This window comes from Myotis myotis, unplaced genomic scaffold (assembly GCF_014108235.1).
Source record: "Myotis myotis isolate mMyoMyo1 unplaced genomic scaffold, mMyoMyo1.p scaffold_m19_p_3, whole genome shotgun sequence".
In the NCBI taxonomy this organism is placed as follows: Eukaryota; Metazoa; Chordata; class Mammalia; order Chiroptera; family Vespertilionidae; genus Myotis; species Myotis myotis.
Genome location: NW_023416335.1, coordinates 144,927,712 through 144,951,044, shown reverse-complemented (window position 1 = coordinate 144,951,044; position 23,333 = coordinate 144,927,712). Strand labels below are relative to the sequence as shown.

At 42.0% G+C, this 23,333-nt stretch overlaps 1 protein-coding gene and 1 pseudogene across 2 annotated transcripts in view; both read left to right on the top strand.

The window, feature by feature from the left end:
* The first annotated feature begins 686 nt into the window (after positions 1 to 686).
* The window catches only part of RAB21 (RAB21, member RAS oncogene family), a 34,986-nt gene continuing 12,339 nt past the window's right edge, over positions 687 to 23,333 (top strand). The window contains exons 1-4 of one of the 2 annotated variants that reach the window (XM_036296965.1): positions 687 to 1,114; positions 14,796 to 14,855; positions 15,788 to 15,895; positions 21,602 to 21,665. In XM_036296965.1, the coding sequence (XP_036152858.1) occupies positions 968 to 1,114; positions 14,796 to 14,855; positions 15,788 to 15,895; positions 21,602 to 21,665 (379 nt within the window). In that variant the 5' untranslated portion in view covers positions 687 to 967. Of the gene's footprint in view, positions 1,115 to 7,651; positions 7,736 to 14,795; positions 14,856 to 15,787; positions 15,896 to 21,601; positions 21,666 to 23,333 lie in introns of those variants that run through there. The other variant, XM_036296966.1, reaches the window with a different exon arrangement.
* Positions 6,421 to 6,561, top strand: LOC118652170 (annotated as a pseudogene).

Here is a 23,333-nt window from a genome sequence, read left to right as displayed (position 1 = left end):
TCTGTGCTATGAAATACCTAACTTGGGGGGTGGGAGGCCAGAGGGAGAACGATGGGTGGTCTGGGAAGCCTTACCGGTCTAAGCTGAGACCTGAATGATGAGGAGACTTGGCGGCCTGGGGAACTAAAAGACATTCAATGGGCCCTAGCTGGTTTGGCTCAGTGGATAGAGTGTTGGTCTGTGGACTGAAAGGTCCTGGGTTCAATTCCGGTCAAGGGCACATGTCTGGGTTGTGGGCTCGATCCCCAGTAGAGGGCGTGCAGGAGGCAGCCAGTCAATGCTTCTCTCTCATCATTGATGTTTCCATCTCTCTCTCCCTCTCCCTTCCTCTCTGAAATCAATAAAAATATATAGAAAAAAAGAAAATAAATTCAATAGTTATGATTTGGAGTCCCACAGGAAAATACTGTAAAGCTACTGAAGGGCACCTTGGCAGCTTGGCTTACAGCGACTTAGCTTTGTGACCCTTCCCCGAGCAAGAACGACAACGCCCTGCACTCCAGCATTGCACCTGAGCTGGGCTGGTCCCCCCAGTTCCCGTAAGAGGCAGACGGGTGCGGGCCCGCAGCTCCCCTCCCCGCCAGCCCCACCCCCGGAAGCGGCCAGAAGCCCCGCCCACCCCGGGGGCGTCCTCCTGGGCCGAGTTCTAGCGTCTCCGCCCGGGGCCACGCGGTCACGTGACCCGGAGTGTGACGTAGGAGGAAGGAGACGCCATTAGAGGGAGGCGGAGAGGGAGCGCTCTTCTCCTTTCGTGGGGTGCCTGACGTGGTGGCCGGGGCCCTTCATTCTCGGACTTTCTCTCGGCCCCGCCAGGCCTCGCCCCAGGAGACGAGCTAGCAGACGGCGCCCGGGGTCGGCGGGCCGGGGCGGAGGGGCCTGTGCCCGTGGCTGTGAGGGCGCCGCGGCGGCCGTGCGGAGCTCGGCGCTGCTCTAGGGCTCGGGCGGCCCGGGAGCGGGGTGCGGCGGGATGGCTGCGGCCGGCGGCGGGGCGGCGGCGGGGCGAGCCTACTCGTTCAAGGTGGTGCTGCTGGGGGAAGGCTGCGTGGGGAAGACGTCGCTGGTGCTGCGCTACTGCGAGAACAAGTTCAACGACAAGCACATCACCACTTTGCAGGTGCGGGCCCCGGGGGGCGGGAGGCGGCGCCGGGGGCCCCTGCCCGCCCGCAGGACCCGGCCGCCGCGGTCTCCTGGAGCGGGGCTCGCCCATCCCAGGCCTGTCACCGCCGCCGTGGACTGGCCCCTCCGAACCCGCCCTGGGGACGCCCGGGGTCTTGGCAGCCTGTAGACGGACAGACAGACAGACAGACAGTCACTCGGGAGGGGAGTGGAAGGGCCCTGAAAGTCCCCATGCAGCGGCCGCGCAGGTCGCGGAGTCCCCATCGTTGGGCTAGTTTTTCCCCTTCGTCTTACTTCCTCTTGCGCCCTAGGTGCCTTCGCTTTACGGTCGCCAGATGTCCCCCCCGCCTTTTTTGTTGTGGTTGGTTTCTTTCGGAATTAGGGACTTCGCTGCGGGTTTGATTCCGCGAATTAGGTGACTTGGGACTTCAGCGCTTACCGATGACTAAGTGTTTATGCGAAAGTTCGGTTTTGTCCCGTCTTCACGTAACGCGCCGATGGGCAAAACGTCCACCCCGGAGGGGTTTTGAAAGGACCGCTCGCCGGTGCGGGTTACGCAGCTTCGTTGCCGCCTTGCGGGTCTGTCGTGCTCTGCGAGGTCGACCCACATTCACATGGGAACGTCATGTGAATACTGTTTATTTTCTTTGTTTCGGATAGAGAGCCGGCTTTCTTCCGTAGTTACATTGTGGCTCCTCAGAAAAGTGTTAGAATGTAATCATTTTGTTGGGAGGGAAACCGGTCCTTGGAGGCGGTTGTAGTCTGTCCCCCTCTCCCCCGAAGAAATCCGGCTGCACGTGTTGGAAAAAAGAAATATCCAACTAATCTGACTTGGTCAGTGTAGTCAGAGACAGTAAACCCTAGTGAACTTTTGAGCCTCCATTCATTTAACTAGTTGTGTCATCTTGGGCAAGTTCGTTAATGTATCTTTGCCTAAGTTCTTCGTCTTTTAAAGTTCTTCGCCATAATTTAGTGTCTATCTAATTCATAGGGTTGTCAGGACACATACACCTATATAAAGCGATTAGGACCTGGTCCAGTGTAAGTTCATCATTTTTACTGCCCCAGATTGCACAGTAGATCTTAATTAATGATTGTGGAGTGTGTAAGAACATAGACACTATTAATAGAACTCACAGTGTTCTTATTGTTGTGACATTTGATGCTTGATTCTATTATTAAAGTACCGAGTCTAGAATTTACGAAGATGTTCCAGTTCTATTTCCAGTTCTATTTTTATTCCTGTGTAAAGCATAATATCTGAAAAGGTTAATGCCAGGAAACTCCTTTTTTTCTTACATCCTTGCACAAGACCACTTACACAATTTTAATAGTGGATTGTTATTTTTGAGTGCTACTAATGAGATGTGTAGGGTAAATACATGTCTATGGTCATTTGGAAGTTTAGAAAATCATTTAGGTAAAATAGCAATAGCTAATATTGAGTTCTTTTTTTTTTTTAATCAGGCCTATGGGGCGGATAGGTTTTTTTTTTAAAAAAATATTTTTAATGATTTCAGAGAGGAAAGGAGAGGGAGAGAGAGATAGAAACATCAATGATGAGAGAGAATGATTGATCGACTTCCTCCTGGGGATTGAGCCCACAACCAGGTCATGTGCCCTTGACTGGAATTGAACCCACTCTATTCACTGAGCCAAACCCGCTAGGGCTAAGGTGGATAGTTTTGTTAGCCCCATTTTACAGTGAGAAAACAGGCTTGGTTGAGTAATTTGCTAGTCATTACATTGCCACAAGTCATGCTGCCCATCTTAAATTTGAACCCAGGTCTGATTTCAGATTTTGAGCAATTAAGTCACACTGCCTCTGGATATTGGTAAACCACCCCTTTAGTGGTTTCCTTTATGCTACAGGTCTAAGATAAAAGACAAAACCATTGCAATTGAGCTCTCAATTTTTATTTTAAAATATTTTTATTGATTTTGGAGAAGAAGGGAGAGGGAGAGATAGAAACATCAATGATGAAAGAGAATCATTGACTGGTTGCCTCCTGCATGCCCCACAGTGGGGACTGAGCCCACAGCCGAGGCATGTGCCCTGACCGGGAATTGAACCAGGACCTCCTGGTTCAGAGGTCGACACTACTACTGAGCTAAGCCAGCCTGCTGAGCTCTCAATTTAAAAAGAAAAAGACGCCCTAGCTGGTTTGGCTCAGTGGATAGAGTGTCGGCCTGGGGACTGGAGGAGGGTCCCAGGTTTGATTCCAGTCAAGGGCACATGCCGGGGTTGTAGGCTCGATCCCCAGTAGGGGGCATGCCGGAGGCAGCCGATCAATGATTCTCTCTCTCATTGATGTTTCTCTTTCTCCCTCTCCCTTCCTCTCTGAAATCAATAAAAATATATTTTAAAAAAGATAATTTAGCCCTTCAACCTAAAACTTACACTTTCCTTATAATTCAAAAAACACCATCAAAGTTAAAAGCAGGCTAGAGATTTTTAAATATCTGAGAAAAACCACTGCTGGAGACTGTCTATAGGCAGTCCACTCACATCCAACTCAACTCCAGGAAGAGGTCTCAGAAGCTCCTGCCCATGTCTAGGCACATTCTCCTTACCAAATCCAGGAATCTACACAGTGTCCTGTGCAATCCACACAGGAGAGGATGAAATTATGGTAGATCTCCAGTATCAAAGCATAGTCCTGATTTTGATGTTTATATATAACTCTCATCACAACAATATCTGGATTATATTATTGAATTGAGGATTTTGTTGTATTCCAATGTATGGAAACAGAATTATATCTAATCTTTCTCTTAGATATCAATTCATCTCATCTGATTCTAATAATTTTTTTCAGAGAAATTTGACTTCAGTCCTTGTAAGCTTTTAATTTCCTAATGGAGAAATTTGACTTACACGTCCTTGTAAGCTTTTAATTTCCTAATGGAGAGACCATGCATCAGTAGATATGATAGGAAGTTCCCCCTTTTTCTTGTAAACAAGGACTTACTATCTATCTTTGTAAAATACTTTGTTTTGCAAAGTACACTTTCATGCATTCATATTTCAAAGAATTATAGGACTGAGGAACCTAATAATAGTTTATGGTTCTCTGTTTCAGTCTCTTGTTTAATTTCAGTCAAGTGATTGTCTACTTTTGTCTTGGAGGTGTGATAAACTGACATAGAAGGTGTAAAACTATATGCCCTAAGGCAACCTGTTTCATTTTTAGATAGGTCCAATAAGTTTTTCTGTGTGTAAAGCCAAAATCTGTTTCCCTGTAGTTTCCAGTCCTAGTTCTGCTACTGCATCTTGGTTGCATGGGACATCCCTTTTGATAGTTGAGGATAGCTATCACATCTTGAGTCTTGTCATCTTTTGGATAAACAGCTCTGGTTCCTTTAACTGGATTTCCTATGATATTCTAAATCATTTCACTATTTTTTTTTGAGAATTTTAATGAATTTATTTTAGTTAAACTGGCAGCGTATACCAGGGAGCAAGATCTCAGATGCTCCTCATTTCACTATTTTGACGTCTTTTCTAGACTCTTCACTATTTATTTACTCATTGTCCTCTTTTTCTTTTTTTTATTGATTTCAGAGAGAAAGGGAGAGAGAGAGAGTTAGAAACATCAAAGGTGAGAGAGAGAATCATTGATTGCCTGCCTCCTGCACACCACGCACTGGGGATCAAGCTTTCAACCCGGGCATGTGCTCTGACCAGGAATCAAACCGTGACCTCCTGGTTCATAGGTTGACGCTCTACCACTGAGCCATGCCAGCTGGGCTGTCCTCTTTTCTTTAAAATGTGATGCCTTGAGCTGCAGAAATGATTGCAGGGGTGGTTTGAACTGAGCAGAGTAGTGCAGGCTATCACCTCCCCTACTGAGAATCCTTTTCTAATACTGAAGTAGAAAAGATTCTATCTTTTTGTCACACCAATTAATATTGGGCTTGCTATCTTAGTCTTACTTGCTTAAAAAAGTTTTACATCCCTTAAATTATTTTTTCTTGGATTTTGTAGTTGCTTTTTGTCCCTAATGTATTTGACCCATTAAATTTGACTTTGATAGGTTTGCGTCAGTGGTTAAAACCTCTTAATATCCTTTTAAATTTTTATTCTATAGTTCAAAAAACATTGATTTTGGGGTCAGGCAGTTGGTTGAGTCCTGGGCATGTAAAGAAGAATAAGGCATGGTCTCTATTGTCTTGATTAGCTACTCATTTTAACTTGGACACCCAAAGATTTTTCTTTAATTTCTGGCCAGGTCATTAATAAAGACTTTCAAAGGGGGAAGAGAGGGCCAAGTGCAGAGCTCTGCAGCAGGTCTCACTAGTCCAGTGATGTGTGACTAGAGGTGTAGTTTTCTTTAGACTTTGGGAATCTTAGGGTGGGGCTTTTTTAGGCTATGTATGGCCCATAGTCTTTTTTCCCCTTGAGTGAGAAATCCTTACTAATGGAGTGTTGTACATATTAATGATAATGGAAGCAAAAAACAACTTAAGACTTACTTCTGTGGGCTACTACCTACTGGATATGAAACCTTTAGAAAAAAATGGTTATTCCAGCATTATTGATCTCCTAGCTTTTTTGCCCTAGATACGTTAGTCTTGCCCCTGGTTATCACTAGATGCTTTGACAAATTCTTGCAGAAGACAGGACACACTGTGTTCCGCATTAGGAGGCCATACATTGTGGTAAAAGGGGACTTTGGTTTCTACTTACAGCCATCATGATCTTGGTTATTCTAATGTTTATAAGCTGGCTTTTTCTTATGGAATGGGAGAATCTCACACATAGGGTTTTTATGTGGATTAAATAGAAGGCCATCATTTGTACAGCTCCTACCACAGTGCCTGGCACATGTTTGTTTAATAAATGTTTGCTGTTGAATAAATAGGTGGTGCTTAATGTGTGTTGGTTTCTTCCATTTCAAAAAGATAATGGAATTTGGCATGAATTATTTTGAGAACTCATGTTGTCTCTGAGGGATAACTACATTTTAAAATTGTTTATTAGGTTATAAACAATTTTTTAAAATATAGAAAAAATATATTCATTATCGAGTTTTAGCTGGAACTGACTTTTCTGTTGGGGTTGACATTTCTGGAAATTCACTTCCTTTTTGAAAATTGTGATATTTGCTGTGCTTTAGTGCTTTAGTACTGCGGCCTTTTGCAGAGCTTCTCCTAAGTTACTGATAATTGTGAAGTAATCTTGTAGGTGAGCTCTCTGAGAACCCAAAATCCTTTACCTGGCCCAGGAAGCTTAAGCTTATATAGCAGGGATGGGGAACCTTTTTTTTGCTAAGGGCTATTTGGATATTTATAACATCGTTCATTGCTTCTCGGCCTTTTGGCTAAGATCAAGTGTAGTATAACATCATTCACAGGCCATACAAAATTATCAACTTAAAAATTAGCCTGCTATATTTGGTCAAACATTTAATTAACTCACCCCTAATGCCTTGGCATGGCCAGGACAAGTGATTTTGCAGGCCAGACATTTCCCACCCCTGTTATATAGAGTCCCCAAGCTCTCTGATGTGATTTCCCTTCTGATTTGGAGCTTTGATAAAATTGGCAGAGGCAAGAAAGACAATTGGAGTGAGGGAGTTACTGCCTTTTCTCTGGAATTTATTCAAAGCAATACTGTTGAACCTAAGCAATTAAATTCAAGAATTGTTTATTTAATACCTGTTATATATCAAACATTGTGCTAGCTAGGGAATGTAAGATGAGTAAGATACTTTAACTGTTAGTTAGCTTTCTTGACTATGTATTTTTTTATATAAAATTTTTTAAATTTTAAAATGTTTTTATTGATTTGATTTGATGGGGGTTGGGGGGAGGGGAGGAAGGCCAGGGAAAGGGAAATGGAGAGGGAAGGGAAAGGTGTGCTCCCGGGAGGGAGAGCACCTGTTTTTATTGATTTGAGAGAGAGGGGAAGGAAGAGGGAGAGAAATATTAATGAGAATCATCTATCAACTGCCTCCTGCACTCCCCCTACTGGGGGTCTGGCAGGCAATCTGGGCATGTGCACTAACCTGGAATTGAACCTGTGATCTCTCAGTGCATGGGACAACTCTCAACCAACTGAGCCACACCCGCGAGGGCTTGCCTTTATGTATTCTTAAATGTTGTGTCATCTATACTAATAAAAGGATAATATGCTAATTAGACTGGATGTCTTCAGGACATCCTTCAGGACAAAGCCACGGTGGGGGGGCCGAGGCAGAGGTGGTTAGGGGTGATCAGGCCAGCAGGGGAGAGCAGTTAGGGGGATCAGGCAGGCAGGCAGAGTGATTAGGGCAGGCAGGCAGGTGAGTGGTTAGGAGCCAGTGGTCCCGGATTGTGAGAGGGATGTCCGACTGCCAGTTTAAACCGAGGGTGCAAGCCAAGCTGAGGGATACCCCCCTACCCCTGTAAGAATTTTGTGCACCGGGCCTCTAGTTTTGATTATAACCCTCTCTTGTCTTTGATATGTCTCTATGTCTGTGCTCTTGGGTGATTGCTTTCTTTTCTTTAGATGTGCCTTCTTTTTTTCCTTATTGAAGGTGTTTTAAAATTACAACCTCTAATTTAAATGCCTTCTATCATTTTCCTTTTTAGAATACTAACTGGAATTCCACCTATCTGCCTCCTAAAGTGTAGGGTAGGTGCCTGTTATTTGATTAGCAAAACAGTGCTTGCTGTAAGTTTGGCTGGGCATATGGTATCCTGACAGTTTGGCAAATGAGAAAACTTAAGATTTGAATTGGATTTCCAAGGTCCCACAAAAATAATGTGTACCATTTTTTAAAAACTAAGTCTACTTCCCCCCTCCCCTATATACCTTAACTTCTGGAGCAACACTTGGCATTCAGGTTCTAGTAGTTGGTTTTGTACTTGGCATCATAGTCTCTGGTGAAGGAATCTTGGTTTCCTTGTTTGTAAAATTAATGTTTGAATATCTGAAATATCTTCCAAATAGTTCTGGAAGCCACATCACTGTTGATTTAGCCAGGTCATCTATAACAGTTTTATAAAATAAAATAATTGAAGTCTTTTTCTAACAAATGGGTTTTTCTGAATTGTGGCTTTGAATTTCTAATACGTATGTAAGTATTCTATATCTGACTGCCATTTCCTGCTTTGTGTTTTAAGCTACTTCTTAGAAGGGACTTTTTGACTCTTCTTTGCAAGGCATTTACTTGGATTCTAAAATGACTATAGTCCCTCTTTTTAGAAGCTAAGAACAAGAAATGAGGTATTCAAGCACCCAGCTTAGTTTTCTTTCTTTTCTAAAAAATTGAAATATATTTGACATATAACATTGTGTAAATTTAAGGTGTGCAACATTAATTTTTTACGTTTTAATACTGTAATACAATTGCCATTGTAGCAATCTAGCTTAGTTTTCTGATAGCTCATTGTTATTGCCTTGCTACAAAGGACTAATTTTATAAATTATCTACCTGAATCCTTTCTTAAGTCTGGACATGGTGATAGATACTTTAGCCTGAAACAGTGTTAGTGAGTATAGCAAAAATAACATTACCATTCAGTTACACACACACACTAATGAAAATTGGCTGAATTTACTACTAAAATACATCAGATAAAGTCAGGAAACTATTCGTCCACAATTCAGTTACTATGCTAATTTAGGTATTTTGCTTTGTCAGTGGTTAGCAAGCACAGCAAGTGATCTGGCTAACAACAACAGAAAACAAACATTAAAAGAAGTTATTAAAAGACTTTCATTTGGCAGATATAATTTGTGCCTATTATTTCTCTCCTATAATTCTATTTTGGTTTTTAAGTAGAGATTTTAAAAAATTATCCGCCAAGATTTCTGATAAGATGGGCAAAATAAGCCAGCATCAGGTACAGATGACGGATGGCAGTCTTGAACGAATAAGATTGCTAATTTTGTTAATACCCCTGTGGTTTGGAAGATGAAGTCATTGGAATTAGAAGTAGTGGTGCTGTAACTCAGAGTTTGAAGGAGTAAGATGGGAAATGTACTGTTACTTTGATCCTCATTACCTTGTTGCCTACCCTGAGAATATTTGGGAGATGAATTGGCTTCCAGAAACACTTAGTGTCTAAGTAGAGGAGTGCCAGGTTAAGAATGTGTGTATGTTCTAGAATAGGCAGCTTTGAGCAACAGGAAAAGCACTTGAGGAGTCAGACAGGCTTTCATCCACTGTAGCCCCTGACTCAATTATCTCACCTTTGGTGTCACTGTATTCTTTAAATCTCAAGTTCACAACTAAAATAGGGATAATAACCTACTTCACAGGGTTGTTACAAAGATTAAATGAGAAAGTCCAAACACAGTGCTTGGCAAGTGTGTGAAAATTGTTTTTGATATGTGCTTATGAGCAGTTTTCTTGGGAGTGAGTGGATTCATAGCTTTCATCAGATTCTCAAAGAAGTCCATGATCACTCCCCCTCTAACTCTCACTGACATGTAACAGAATTAAGAATCACTGCCCATTTTGAAGCTACTAATCTTATGTCGAGCTTTAAAGTCCACAATTGTCTTCAGAAAATATTATTTGACCTACAGTATGTCCAGATCAGTTTAATAAAATTACTTTATAACAGGGGGGAAAAAAAAAGAATCACTGCCCAGAGTATTATAACCATAGTGGTATCAGTAGTCTAGACAAATTAAGTGTGTGCCTCATAGAGGTGGTTAAAAAGGGTAAGACAAATTTCAGCTTTTGATCGTTTGCTGCCATCTTACAGTTACATCTTTTCAACTTTATATTCTCAAGTATATAATTGTATGTTTTTAAAACTAGATGTTTGCTCTTTAAGAAACTACAGAATATTAAAAACTTTGGATGTCTGTAAAATGAGATGATTTATATTACAGAAGGAATTTTTCTATAGGTAGGACTTAACATTTTTCATTATGAAGGGGGAAAAGAGCTTTAGTGGGGACCCTTTGATAATGTGCTTTACTAGTGCACCAGATGTCTGAGTTAAAATAATTTGGTTTATAAGGAAGCTTTTAGGAACATCTCTATTATAGAGTTATACCTCCATTGATTTGCCCAGGCACTTTGTAAATGTGTTTATCTATAATAACAATACAGTTGACCCTTAAACAACATGGATTTGAATTTCACGGGTCCACTTACATGTGAATTTTTTTTCAATAAATACGTACAGTGCTTAAATTTTATTTTCTCATGATTTTTCTTTTTTTTCTTTTTTAATATATTTTATTGATTTTTTACAGAGAGGAAGGGAGAGGGATAGAGAGATAGAAACATTGATGAGAGAGAAACATTGATTAGCCGCCTCCTGCACACTCCCCACTGGGGATGTGCCCACAACCAAGGTGCATGCCCTTGACCGGAATGAACCTAGGACCCTTGAGTCCGCAGGCCGACGCTCTATCCACTGAGCCAAACTGGCCAGGGCTCATGATTTTTCTTAATAACATTTTCTTTCCTCTAGCTTATTTTTTAATAACAATGCAGTATATAATACATATAACATACAAAATATGTGTTAACTATATGTTACCGTTAAGTCTTTTTCCTGTTAATAGTAGGCTAAGTAATTAAGTTTTTTGGGAAGTCTACAGTTATACGCAGATTTTCATCTGTGTGGATGTTGGCACTACTCTGCCTGCCCCTATCACTGGAGAAGAAGTGTTAGCCCAGATCTCAGTCTGGGAGGTACCAGAGCATAGAAGCTATAAGTTCTTTTTGGAGCCAAACTACCTGGATTTCAAATCCTACTCTATCACTTACTGTGTGACTTGGGCATGATACTTATCCTTCTTGTATCTCAGTTTCTACATCTATAATTTTTGTATAATCCTATATAATAAAGAGGTAATATGCAAATGAACTCTCACACCCTCACAAGATGGCTGCCTACGACCAGGTCAGCAGGGGGGTTAGTGAGGGACGACCAAACGACTGAACAAGCAGGCTGCATGGCGTGACCAGGCTGGCAGGGGGGCCATAATGGGTGACCAGGCTGGCAGGAGGGGCAGTTGGGGGCAACCAGGCCAGCAGGGGGGCAGTTGGGGGTGATTAGGCTGTCGGGGGGGGGCAGTGAGGGGTGACCAGGCTGGTGGCGGGGGGCAGTTATGAGTGACCAGACCGGCAGGGAGGGGGCAGTTGGGGGCAATCAGGCAGGCAAGCAGGTGAGCGATTAGGAGCCAGCGGTCCAGAATTGTCAGAGGGATGTCCGATGGGTCCCGGATTGGAGAAGGTGCAGGCCTGACTGAGGTGACAACCCCCCCTCCCCGCCCCCGCACGAATTTTGTGCACCGGACCTCTAGTCTATAATAATAAAAGCATAATATGCTAATTAGACTGGACATCCTTCTGGACGATCTTCTGGACAAAGCCGGGCTGTGAGGGAAGCCTGGGTCCCAGGTGCCTGCCAGCGGCCAGAGGGAAGCCGGTGCCAGCAGCCGGGGGAAGGAAGGCCTACTCTTGCATGAATTTCGTGCATCAGGCCTCTAGTAATTATGTATAAATCACAAGGTGCTATCAGAACTAAATGAGTTACTATTAAAAGTTCTTAGAACACTGCCCATTTTATTGTAAGCTCTGCAAAACTGTTAATAAAAATATGTGATTTTGTTAACACAAGACTTATACCTATGAAAAGATAACTTTCAAGATAAGGTAGTATATGCTGTATATTACAAGATTGGGGTTCATAAAATTCTTCAGGATAGAGAGACTCATTGTGGGTTGTATGGGTGGTATGAGAAGACCTAAGAATTCAAGGAAGAAGAGTATAGGTCAGAACAGAAGTTGAAAGTATACAATTCAGATAGAGAATAAATAATAGACCCAAGATAGAGGGGGTACTTAATGAAAAAACAGAATTGGAGGGACTGTATACAGCCCAAGTAAGTTGAAGAGTTAAGAAATACTGGAAGCTATCTTAGGAAGACAGATGTAGACACATTTTGGAGGTCCTTGGATACAAAGATAAGGCTTTGAGATTTTTATTTGTAGACCAGAAGCCCGGTGCACGAAAATCATGCGCTGGATGTGGTGGGGGGCGGCCCTCAGCCTAGCCTGTGCCCTCTTGCAGTCCGGGAGCCCTCAGGGTATGTCCAGTTGACGGCTTAGGCCCGCTCCATGGGGAGCGGGCCTAAGCCGGCAGTCGACATCCTTAGTGCTGCCACGGAGGCAGGAGAGGCTCCCGCCACCGCGGATGCACTCACCAGCCATGAGCCCAGTTTCTGGCTGAGCGGCGCTCCTCCTGTGGGAGCACACTGACCACCAGGGGGCAGCTCCTGCGTTGAGCATCTGCCCCCTGGTGGTCAGTGCGTGTCATAGCGACTGGTCATTATGCCTTTCGGTCGATTTGCATATTAGCCTTTTATTATATAGCAGTGGTCGGCAAACTGCTGCTTGCGAGCCACATGCGGCTCTTTGGCCCCTTGAGTGTGGCCACGAAGTTTCAGTCGCACTGTACGTGCGCACCCGCATGTGGTCTTTTGTGGAAGAGCCACACTCAAGGGGCCGCAGTTTGCCGACCACTGTTATATAGGATTAGGGCTCCCTAACTTGTATAAAGGAGAACGTTATGAATGATCTTGTAAAAAGTATTTAGCACAGCCATAGGCAGTGTGGCTTAGTTGGTTGGGGTTCGTCCCATGCACCAAAAGATTGCCAGGGCACATGCCCAGGTTGCAGCTTGATCCCAGATAGTGGCAGGCTGGAGGCAGCTGTACAGTGTCAATGTCGCTCTCATATTGATATTTCTCTCTCTATTTCTCTCCCTTCCTCTCTCTGAAAATCAGTTTAAAAATCTTAAAAAAGGGTACTTAGCAAAGTAGTTGGCAGAGGGTAATCATTCCATAACTGTTAGCTAGTGTTAGCAATAGTAGAAATGACTGTATTATTAATGACTGTAATTTCACAGAAAAGTTTTCTATATGTATTACAGTAATTTTAAATTTATACTGGATAAATTTAAATGCGTGCATTCACCAGACACTATCAGTAAACAAATACACACGGCTGGAGCGAGGTTTAATGCACATTAGAACATCTGACTACACATGTTAAAACTGCTGCAGAAAGTCACACCATGTGACAACAGAACCAACTACCACATGTGATTCGGTGTGATCACGTACTAATCATTTGCAGAACATTGTTAACAAGCAGTGACTCTTGGATTTGAATAGGTGGACTATAGTTGTAGACATGTAATATTTATGTTGGCAAAATTACTACAGTGTTTTTTCTGACATATGGCCTATTCCATAAAATTTGTTAAAAATAACAGTGAAAACATCCAGCTGGTTGCTCAGTGTTTGAGCGTTGACCTATGATCAGGAGGTTGCAGGCTTGATCCCCAGTGTGGGGTATGTAGGAGGCAGCCGATCAATGATTCTCTCTTATCATTGATGTTTCTATCTCTCTCCCTCTTTCTCTCTGAAATCAATAAAAATATATTTTCGCCAGGGGAGGGGAGAGGGAGAGACTGAATTAACAACAACAACAAAAACCCTATTAATTTACTTATAAGCAAATCTTGGGTAAAAGCATTTTAAAATTAACAGGGTATTAATTTTCACCTGTGACATACAGACTGGAAATTTTGTCCATTAAATCCAAAGTCCATTAAATTGAGGTCGCAAAATGGAGGGTTTGCTGTATTTGTGGTTTTATCTCGCATTGACCATACAACGTGAAGTTTGCCATGGGGCAAGGAGCTATATGTTACAGCCTTCAGTGGTTTCACTCATCTGTCAGGAAAACTCCTCCTATGAGTAAAGGAGAGATCACCTTTTCTCTGAAACTGTCTTGGACTCATCTAGGCAGGCTTTACATTTCCTTTCTTAGGCTCTCCCTTCCCCCCTTACAATATACTTGGCAAGACCCTTCATTTTAACAATGATCACATGGTATTTTAATTCTCTACATTTTTATTTCTGCAGTAGACATAAGCTCCTTAAAGGCTGAAACTGTTCCCTTTCATTACTGTGGCATTAGTATCTAGGGAAAGTATTAGATATAGGTAAAATAATTGAGTTATAAAATAATTGCAGCCCTGGCTGGTTTGGCTCAGTGAATGGAACGTCGGCCTACGGACTGAAGGGTCCCGGGTTCAACTCTGGCCAAGGGCACATGCCTGGGTTGCGGGCTCGATCCCCAGTGGGGGGCGTGCAGGAGTTAGCCTATCAATGATTCTCTCTCATCATTGGTGTTTCTCTCTCTCTCTTTCTCTCTCTCTCTCTCTCTCTCTGTCTCTCATCTCTCCCCCTTCCTCTCTAAAATCAATAAAATATATTAAAAAAATAATTGCAAGAGTATTTTTGAGTAATATTGGTATTCATACATTAAATTACCAGTAAATATTTGTTTTATCTCATCATAGAAATCTCTTAGACTCTTTCTATATTGAGTAGTTAAGGTTATATCAAATTCAATGCTCTAAGAAAATTTTTTAAGGGGAAAAACTAAGAAGAAGTATTTACTAATAAGTACTGTTTTTCTTTGTGTTTTTTATAACATGCTTATAAAACATTTTTTTAGATTCGAATATAAGTAATTTTCTTTCTTCAGTGAAAATGTTTACTCAGTAAACATTAATAAAAATTCAGTGGTTATTTTTTCACCCAGATAACTTGAGGTTCATATTGAGATGATTTATTCATCTATAGTTAAGTTAAAAAATGTTATTTTATATGAAACATTGTTTAATGTGTATCTCTGTTTTCTTAGGCATCATTCTTAACAAAGAAGTTAAACATTGGTGGAAAAAGAGTAAACCTTGCTATATGGGTAAGTTAACCTTGAAAGTTAAGGCCTCTACCGTCTTGGTACTCTAATAACAGTTTGACTCAAGGAATAGTAATTTGAAAACTTGAATTTTCTTTTAAATTAACTCCAGATTAGCCAAAGCTTTTTAAAATATTTTTTTCTAAAATCTGGTTAATAATGATATCTTGAATACAATTATATACATGAATATTGCTATCATAACTTTTCAGCTGGGTAAGGATTAACTCGTGTTAGAGATAGGACAGCTGCTTAGCTTTTTAAAAAAAATAATGGTTTTTTAAAATTTTTTATTTTAGAGAGGAAGGGAGAGGGAGAGAGAGAAAAAAAAAAACCATTCAATTGGCACCTTACACACGAACCTACACAGGAATCAATCATAGTCCCTTCAGTGTACAGGACTATGCTCAACCCACTGAGCCACACAGGCCAGGGCCACTTGGCCTTCCCCCTGTGTCTCTATGTTCCACTCTTCTAAGGGAGTGGCTGGTGGGGAAAAGGGTGAGGGTGATGCAGTAGGGTACCTGTTGGCAGGTGGTCCTGGTGCTTCCTCTCTTTCCTTGTCTCTTCCCTCTGTGGGAAGCCTAAATTTAGGGCCAGGCCTATACCTGGCTTATAATGCCATCTTGGTCATTCTGACCCCGAGGCAACTGAACTGTTTTTTTAGTGAGAGTGGGATGATTGCTGGGGAGGAAGATGGTTGGGAAGGAAAATGGAAACTTTGTATAACAGTAAAACATTAAATATTAATTATAACTTGAGTTTTAAAAAGTTTTTGTAACCTGCTTTGTTTCTTGTAACCGTGTTTTGTGGTTATCTATAACTTCATGCCCCGCTTTTTGTGGTCATGAACTTTTAGTCAAAAGTTGACTATAGTTGCAATAGCAGGTATATTTTTTTCTTCTGATATAATAAGCATTTGCTTCTTTATTTAGGATACAGCAGGTCAAGAGAGATTCCATGCATTGGGTCCAATTTACTACAGAGATTCAAATGGAGCTATTTTAGTTTATGATATAACAGATGAAGATTCTTTTCAGAAGGTATTTTATTTACTTACTAGAGGTCCAGGGAACGAATTTGTGGAAGGGTGGGGTTTGGCCGGCCCTGCCCCAATTGGGGCGGATCGGGGCTGGGCCTGTCAGGAGGGGGAGATGGCGGGAGGTTGGCTGGCTGGCCCACCCCGATTGGGGCCCGATCAGGGCTGGGTTGGCTGGGGAAAAGGCCATGGGCAATTGGCTGGCGGGCCCCGCCCCCTATTGGGTTGGGGGGCCAGTTGGGGGTGGGACAGGCCATGAGGAGGGGCTGTGGGCAGTGGGCCAGCCAGCCCTGCCCCCAAATGGGATGGGGGGGTGCCAGTTGGGGGCCAGCGGCTTGTAGGAGGAGCCATGGGTGGTTGGTTGGCTGGCCCTGCCCCTGATCGGGGTGAGGGGGCCGACCTGGAGTTGGGCCGGGCAGGGGGAGGGACTGCAGGAGATTGGCTGGCCGGCTCTGCCCCCAGTTGGGGGGCTCAGGGGCAGGTCTGGCTGCGGGGAGGGGCTGTGGACTGATCAGGATGGTGGGGGCCCATAGGGGACAGGGCTATCGTGGTGGGGTGGGCTAATTGGGGGCGGGGCTGGCCAGGGGGAAGGGAGGGGTCGTTTGGCCGGCCGGCCCCACACCCCATGCCCTGATCAGGCCAGTTCGCTGGCCACAGTGGGCGTCATAGTGACCAGTCATTACAGTGGTTATGGCTGTTACAATCTCTGGTTTTTTATATATATAGATGTATAGATGACTTAATAGAACAACACTGAATTTTCAAGTTTCCATAACATGCTTTTGTTTACTAATTTGATTAGTCTTGATTTTAAAGATATTGTTGTATATAAATTGTGACCACTCATATTTTTTAATGGAGTATTTAATTCATGTCAGCAATGTGAATAATAGTTGTTAATAGTTAAAATTACATAGCTTTCTTAGACCTTAGGAAAGAGAATCTGAAGTGAAACTTCAGGAAAATATAGAGGCTTTATATTTTTTCCCTGTTAAAGAAAAATCACATGCATTTCTTGGATTACATGCATACTGGGCCAGTGAAATCTTGGTACGGCTGCACGGGCTTCCTAATTGTGAAGAGGAAAACGGAGAACTAAATCAAATTTAAGCTCTTTCTCCTCACTAAATGTTCTGAAGGATATAATATAACTGTAAAAAGTGTTTATTTTATAGCTCCTCCATTTTTTTCACCCCTTTTTATTTATTTAATATTTATTTAATATTTTTATTGGTTTCAGAGAGGGAGAGGGGGAGAAAGATAGAAACATCAGTGATGAAAGGGATTCATTGATCGGCTGCCTCCTGCACACCCCACACTGGGGATAGAGCCTGCAATACTTGGCATATGCCCTGACTGGCAATCAAGCTATGGCCTCCTGGTTCATAGGTCGATGTTCAACCATTGAACCATACCATCTGGGCTTGTATATCAATAATATAGAGTTGGGACCAAAAATGAGTTACCACCATTAAACTTATCTCTGAACTAGGGGCCCCGTGCACAAATTCATGTACTTTGAAAGGAACTGGGCTGCGAGACTGCGGTGGGCACAGGGGTGGCTCTCGGCCCATCCTCCTCGACCCTGCCTGGCCCCTCCCACTGTGGTCCCCGGGCTCCTGGTCTCCTGTCTGCCGGCAGCCCTGCTCCTGCTGCCACCGCTTCCACGTGCTGACGATGCCGGCCCTGCTCACACCTTCTAATAGTGCGGAGTGATTGGGGCGGGTATGAGCCGCGGCTGCTGCCCTGATTGCCCCTTAGGAGCAGGTAGAGGTGGAGAAACCCTCAGGGGCGATTGGGGCTGGCAGCCACTGCTCACACCGCTGATGGCGCCAAGAGATCGGGACCAGCACCGGGTGCCAACAGTGGGTTCGAGCAGTAGCTCCGGCGCTGGCAGTGGATGTGAGTGGGGCTGGCACCGGCAGCAGCTGCGAGCGCCCGGCAGGACCATGGTGCGCCAGAGCAAAGAATTTTTAGTAACCACCAGCGGCTTGCCCCAATGACAGTGACTGGCGCCCTGCCTTGGTCTGGCACCCCTGCTCCACCATCCCACTGCGGTCGATGCCATCCATGTTCTGCACTCTGCTGCCTGCTGCTGACGCCCACCATGTTCCACGTGCACCCCCTGGTGGTCAGCGCATGTCAGAGCGACCGGTTGTTCCACCATTTGGTCTCTTTGCATGGCAGGGTTTTATCTGTATAGATTGTCATCACTATTAGGATAGTGACTGATTATTTATTTGACCTTCCCTCTGAAAGCTCCTTTGGAATTTTTCAAGGGTGTATAACCAAAAGGGGTAATTTCCAAAGCAAAAACTTACCTTAGCTTGAGTTATAGTTGTTTCATGTTGAAATTGCTTGCCTTTTTAGGTTTTTTTTTTCTTTTCCTTTATCTCCAAGCATTTAACTGATGAAGCAGATATGTGTTAGCTCTTAGATCAAGCATGTCAAACTCGCGGCCAGTGGGCTGTATGCCTCGTTTAAATAAATGAGGCATGCAGCCTGCCGGCCACGAGTTTGACATGCTTGCCTTAGATTACTGATGACATGGAAAAACTTAGTTTAAAAGTAGGAAAATGAAACAGCTTGCAGATTTAATGATATTTTCAAGTTATTTTGGGGCTGCTATTTGGTGCAATTTCTTAGCCCTTCCTGCCTTTTTTAATTTTGTAATATATTTTTAAAATTTGGTCTTGGAGGGAGAGAGGGAGGGAAGGGGGAGAGAGAGAGAGAGAGAGAGAGAGAGAGAGAGAGAGAGAGAGAGAGAGAGAGAGAGAAAAGAGAGAGAGATGTAATAGAGAAACATTGATTCATTGCATTTCGTACACGCCCCAACTGGGTATGTGCCCTGAGCAGGAATCGAACCTGCCACCTCTTGGTACACAGGCCGATGATCCAACCAACTGATTCACACTGGTCAGGGCCCTTCCTGCCTTTTTACATTAAAAAAATGGTTTAGGTATCTTCTTGATAAAGAGAAGGTTAAGCCCTGCCTGGTGTTGCTCAGAGTTTAGAACGTTGGCTTGTGAACCAAAGGGTCACAGGTTTGATTTCTGGTCAAGGGCACGTACCTGGGTTGGGGGCTCACCTTCTGACCCCAGTCAAGGTGGGTGTAGGAGGCAACCAATCCATGTGTCTCTCTCACATTGATGTCTCTCTCTCTCTCTCTCACTCTCACTCTCACTCTCTCTCACTCTCACTCTCTCTCTCATGTGTCTCTCTCACATTGATATGTCTCCCTCCCCCTCCCCCTCCCCCTCCCCCTCCCCCCCCCTCCCCACTCTCCCACAATGGGAAAAATGTCCTCTGGTGAGGATTAACAAAAAGAGAGAGAGGGAGAGAGGGAAGGTTGAGTCTCTTAGTTGAAAAGTGACCATTTATTTTGCTGAGTAGCAAAACTCCTAAAACTTGGTGGTTTAAAATTATTTACTATTTCTTATGATTTTGTGCGTCCTCTGCTATATTTGGTGTCAGCGAAGTCACTCATGCAGTTGCATTGAACTAGGAGTTTAGCTGGGCTGGAACCATCCAAGGCAGCCTGGTTCTCCTCCATATGGCTTCTCACTCCATTTGGTGTCTCATCTTTTGGTTCTCTCACCACATGCTCTCTCATTATTCCTTATTCTAGCCTAAGCTTCTTATATGATAACTGGATCCCAAGATTGTAGCTGCCAGTCCTTACGGCTTAGGTCTGGAATTGGCATAGCATTATTTCTGCCATGTTCTCTTGGTCAAAGCAGGTTACAAGGCTAGCCCAAATTCAGAGGAAAGGGAAATAGAGTCTGCCTCTTGATAGGAAGATTGACAAAGAATTTGTGACCATCTTTAACTCACCACAGAATGTATGGGGTAATGAATTGGATGCCTGCGGAGGGAGCTCTTTTTAGAGGTGAATAACAATTTTTTTTAACTGGTTAGATTTGTGATACTATATGTATAGTATACATATAGTATATATGTAGAGTAATACATAATTGGATTCTGACATGTTTCCTTTGAAGTGATGAGGATGGACATTTTATACCAGTACTATCAAATTTTTCTTAACTAGGGGCAGAAGTTAAATGCTTTTCTGAAAACTCTATATACGCATGAATGAAGCAAAAAGATGGGGCTGTTCTGAGAAAACTGGTTCAGTGCTGTTACAGAGACAAGGTGTTGATATTGATTACCTTTGCTTTTTTAAAGATTTTGGGTTTACTAAAGAGTTAGTTCCTGTACATTCTTTTTTTTTTTTTTTTTTTGTCAGGCAAATATCTTTACTTCTGAAGAAGGGTGTGCACACACATGGTCTGGGAGCACACACATTATATATATTTTAAAAAAAAAGATTATAGTGGAGCTTAAAAATTCCTATAACCTAGTGCAGGTATAGCTATTTTTTTTATTGGTTAAGTTGTTACATATTTGTCCTTATCCCCACATTACCCTCTATTCCCCCCCCCCCCCCACTCATGCCCTCACCCCCCTGTTGTCTGTGTCCATTGGTTAGGCCTATATCCTTGCATATAAGTCCTTTGGTTGATCTCTCCCCCTTACCCCCACCATCCCCTACCTTCCTTCTGAGGTTTGACGGTCTGATTGATGCTTCTCTGTCTCTGGATCTGTTTTTGTTCATCAGTTTATGTTGTTCATTATATTCCACAAATGAGTGAGATCGTGGTTCCTCTGCATTCTTGCAGGGAATAGGAGTATAGTGCTGGTATATTTTTACCATCGGACCAATTGGACAGTAAATGCTTACCATATATTTAATGTAATATTTGTAACTTATAAATAGATATGTGTGTAATTTTGGGGGGAGGTATATAAGTTCTGTGTAATTTGATTGCATACAGAATAAATTCCATTACAAAAAATGAAAGGAGGTATCCAGGTGTTTTTTTTTAATCTTATTTTATTGTAGTCAACATCATTAAAATCACGGCTTCAAAAGATTAATTTTCTTAATTCTAGTTTATTCCCAGCTGGGCTTATTGCTATGTCCATAATGAAGTATCAGTTTGTTACTAGAGTCATTGTATACCAGTGGTTCTCCAGGAGGGGGTGGAATTGTCTGCAGACATCTGTGGTTGTTACAACTGGAGGGTGATACTGGCAGAGTGCTTAGGCAGCCAGGTTTGCTGCTAAACATCATATATTGCATAGGACAGTCCCTCATAACAGAATCATCTGAGTCAAAATGTCAATAGTTGCCAAGGTTGAAAAAAACCTGTCATATACCAAAGGATGGAAGTTTCTTTTGCCAGTCTTTTAGGTGCCCATATATACTTTTTCCTTTAAGTGTGTGACACAGAAGCTCCTATGCTCTGTATTTCAGAACCAGTTGGGTTACGTTCTTGTGTTCTTAAGTCCAAAGTGGCTCTATGCAAGTACCTGTTATCAGAGGCTGGAGTTGACATGCTTTTGCTCTGGTGAATAACTTTGCTTGAATCTATGGAAGGTTTATGAACATTTGTAATAAGAGGTACTTCTCTCTCTACCTATAGGTAGAGACAGAGAGAAATATATCTATTGGATGTTTGTATGTGTGTTGTTTGTAATATAACCTGGCAATAAATGATCTTACAGTGAATCATTTCAGGTAACAACTAAATATATGGCTTGTTAGCCAAATTCTGAGGTATTTTGACATTGTTGAATTTTGGAGTGTTGTAATGATAGTCTTGTAACAGAATTTGTTTTAATATTAATTCTTTTATATACACAGGTAAAAAACTGGGTCAAAGAATTGCGGAAAATGTTGGGAAATGAAATCTGTTTATGTATAGTTGGTAAGCATCATTATTTTTAAAAAATCTCCTTTGTTTTCTTAATGCTTTATAAAGAATAGTAAACCAGTAATTCTCATTTTAAAATTATATGAGAAAAGAAGAATGGCATTTTAATGCATAATGTTTTAGAATAATTTAGTATTTGGAATTACTCTTTTAGGAGATTCAAACTCTGTACCTCATGGAATGCCTTGGGGAACAAATGGGAAGCTAAACATGTAAGGCTTTAAGTCCCCAGCCTTGTTTCAATTTGACTTTTACCTTTTCACCATAAGATTTTATTTAGAATTAAGTTCAGGAACTAAAATTAAAACCAATTACTTAAGCTAATGTTCGTATTCTCTACATTTAACTATATACATTTTTTAAAATCCTCATCTAAGAGCATGCTTAGAGAGAGGGTGGGAGGGATAGATGCTGCATGTTAGGCTAGATGGCAGGAATGTTTCAGAACTGAACACTGAGATAGTAGGCTGTATAGGACTTTGGGGCCAAAGTTGCAGCTAGTCATTAGTGTGTTTGGCCTGGCTTTGTGTGGCATATGGGACTTGCTGGGGGTAGAAGTGGCTATGATTATTAACAAATGAATATTTGAGTATTTAGAATTGGGATTATCTCTTGGAAGAGAGAAAGAAATGGCTGATATATACTCGAAGTCTCAAGAGCTTGTTACTTGATGAAGTTATAAAGTAACATTTTTAAAAAACTGGGTAAATAAGCTTATGAATATTAAGCTCAATTAATGTAAACTGTATATTCTTCATGTTCATATTATAAGAAGGTTTAGGAATATTGTGTCTGGTAGCTTACTACTCCAATAGGGTAAAATATTCATATTTAATGTTATATATTATTTATTAATGATTGGTATAAAGTATAAAAAGCTCACTCTCTTTTCTTTCCTATTGGCAAATGTGACATGGGATTTTAATTGTAATTCAGAATTGGAAGAATTTGGAGAGCCCATTTATCACAAAAGGAAAAATTTCACAGTTAATGAAGTCATATCACCAGTACCTTAGAAGCCCCACCTGTGCTTCTTTCTCATCCCCTCACTACCCAGCTGCCTTCTCCTCACCATCTCCTACTGCCAAACACTATCTTAACTTTTTACTTCATGGACTATTTTTTTTTTAAATTTTATATAAGTGTAATCATAGAGAATGAACTCTTTTGTGTCTGTCTGATTTCTTTGACTTTATGTTTGCAAGATTTCTCTGCATTCTTGTATATAGATGTAGTTCATTTTATTCTCTTTGCTATCTAATACTTTATCCTGTTGAACATTCTACAGTTTATCCTTTTGCTATTGATGAACATTTGCATTATTTTTTTCACCTAGTGATGTTCATTCTATTCTCTGTAGTAGTTCTTTTCTAAGAATTACATATTTATTATTTATTATTCCAGTAGCTCAGTAGTTTTATTAATAGTAAGTAGTTCTTTTGTTTTATTACTAAATTCAAAATAATAATACCTCACAAGATTGTGGTGAAGATTAGATATGATTTGGAGAACACTTAGGATAGTGAAGGCATTGGACAAATATTTGTTCCTTTTCCTGAACATAAGACAACCTTTCAAACCTTTGAAGCCTGTTTGGATAGTTCACTTACAGTCTTATATTCTGGGTTTTCAACTTTTTTTATTGGTCTAACTTCCAAACAT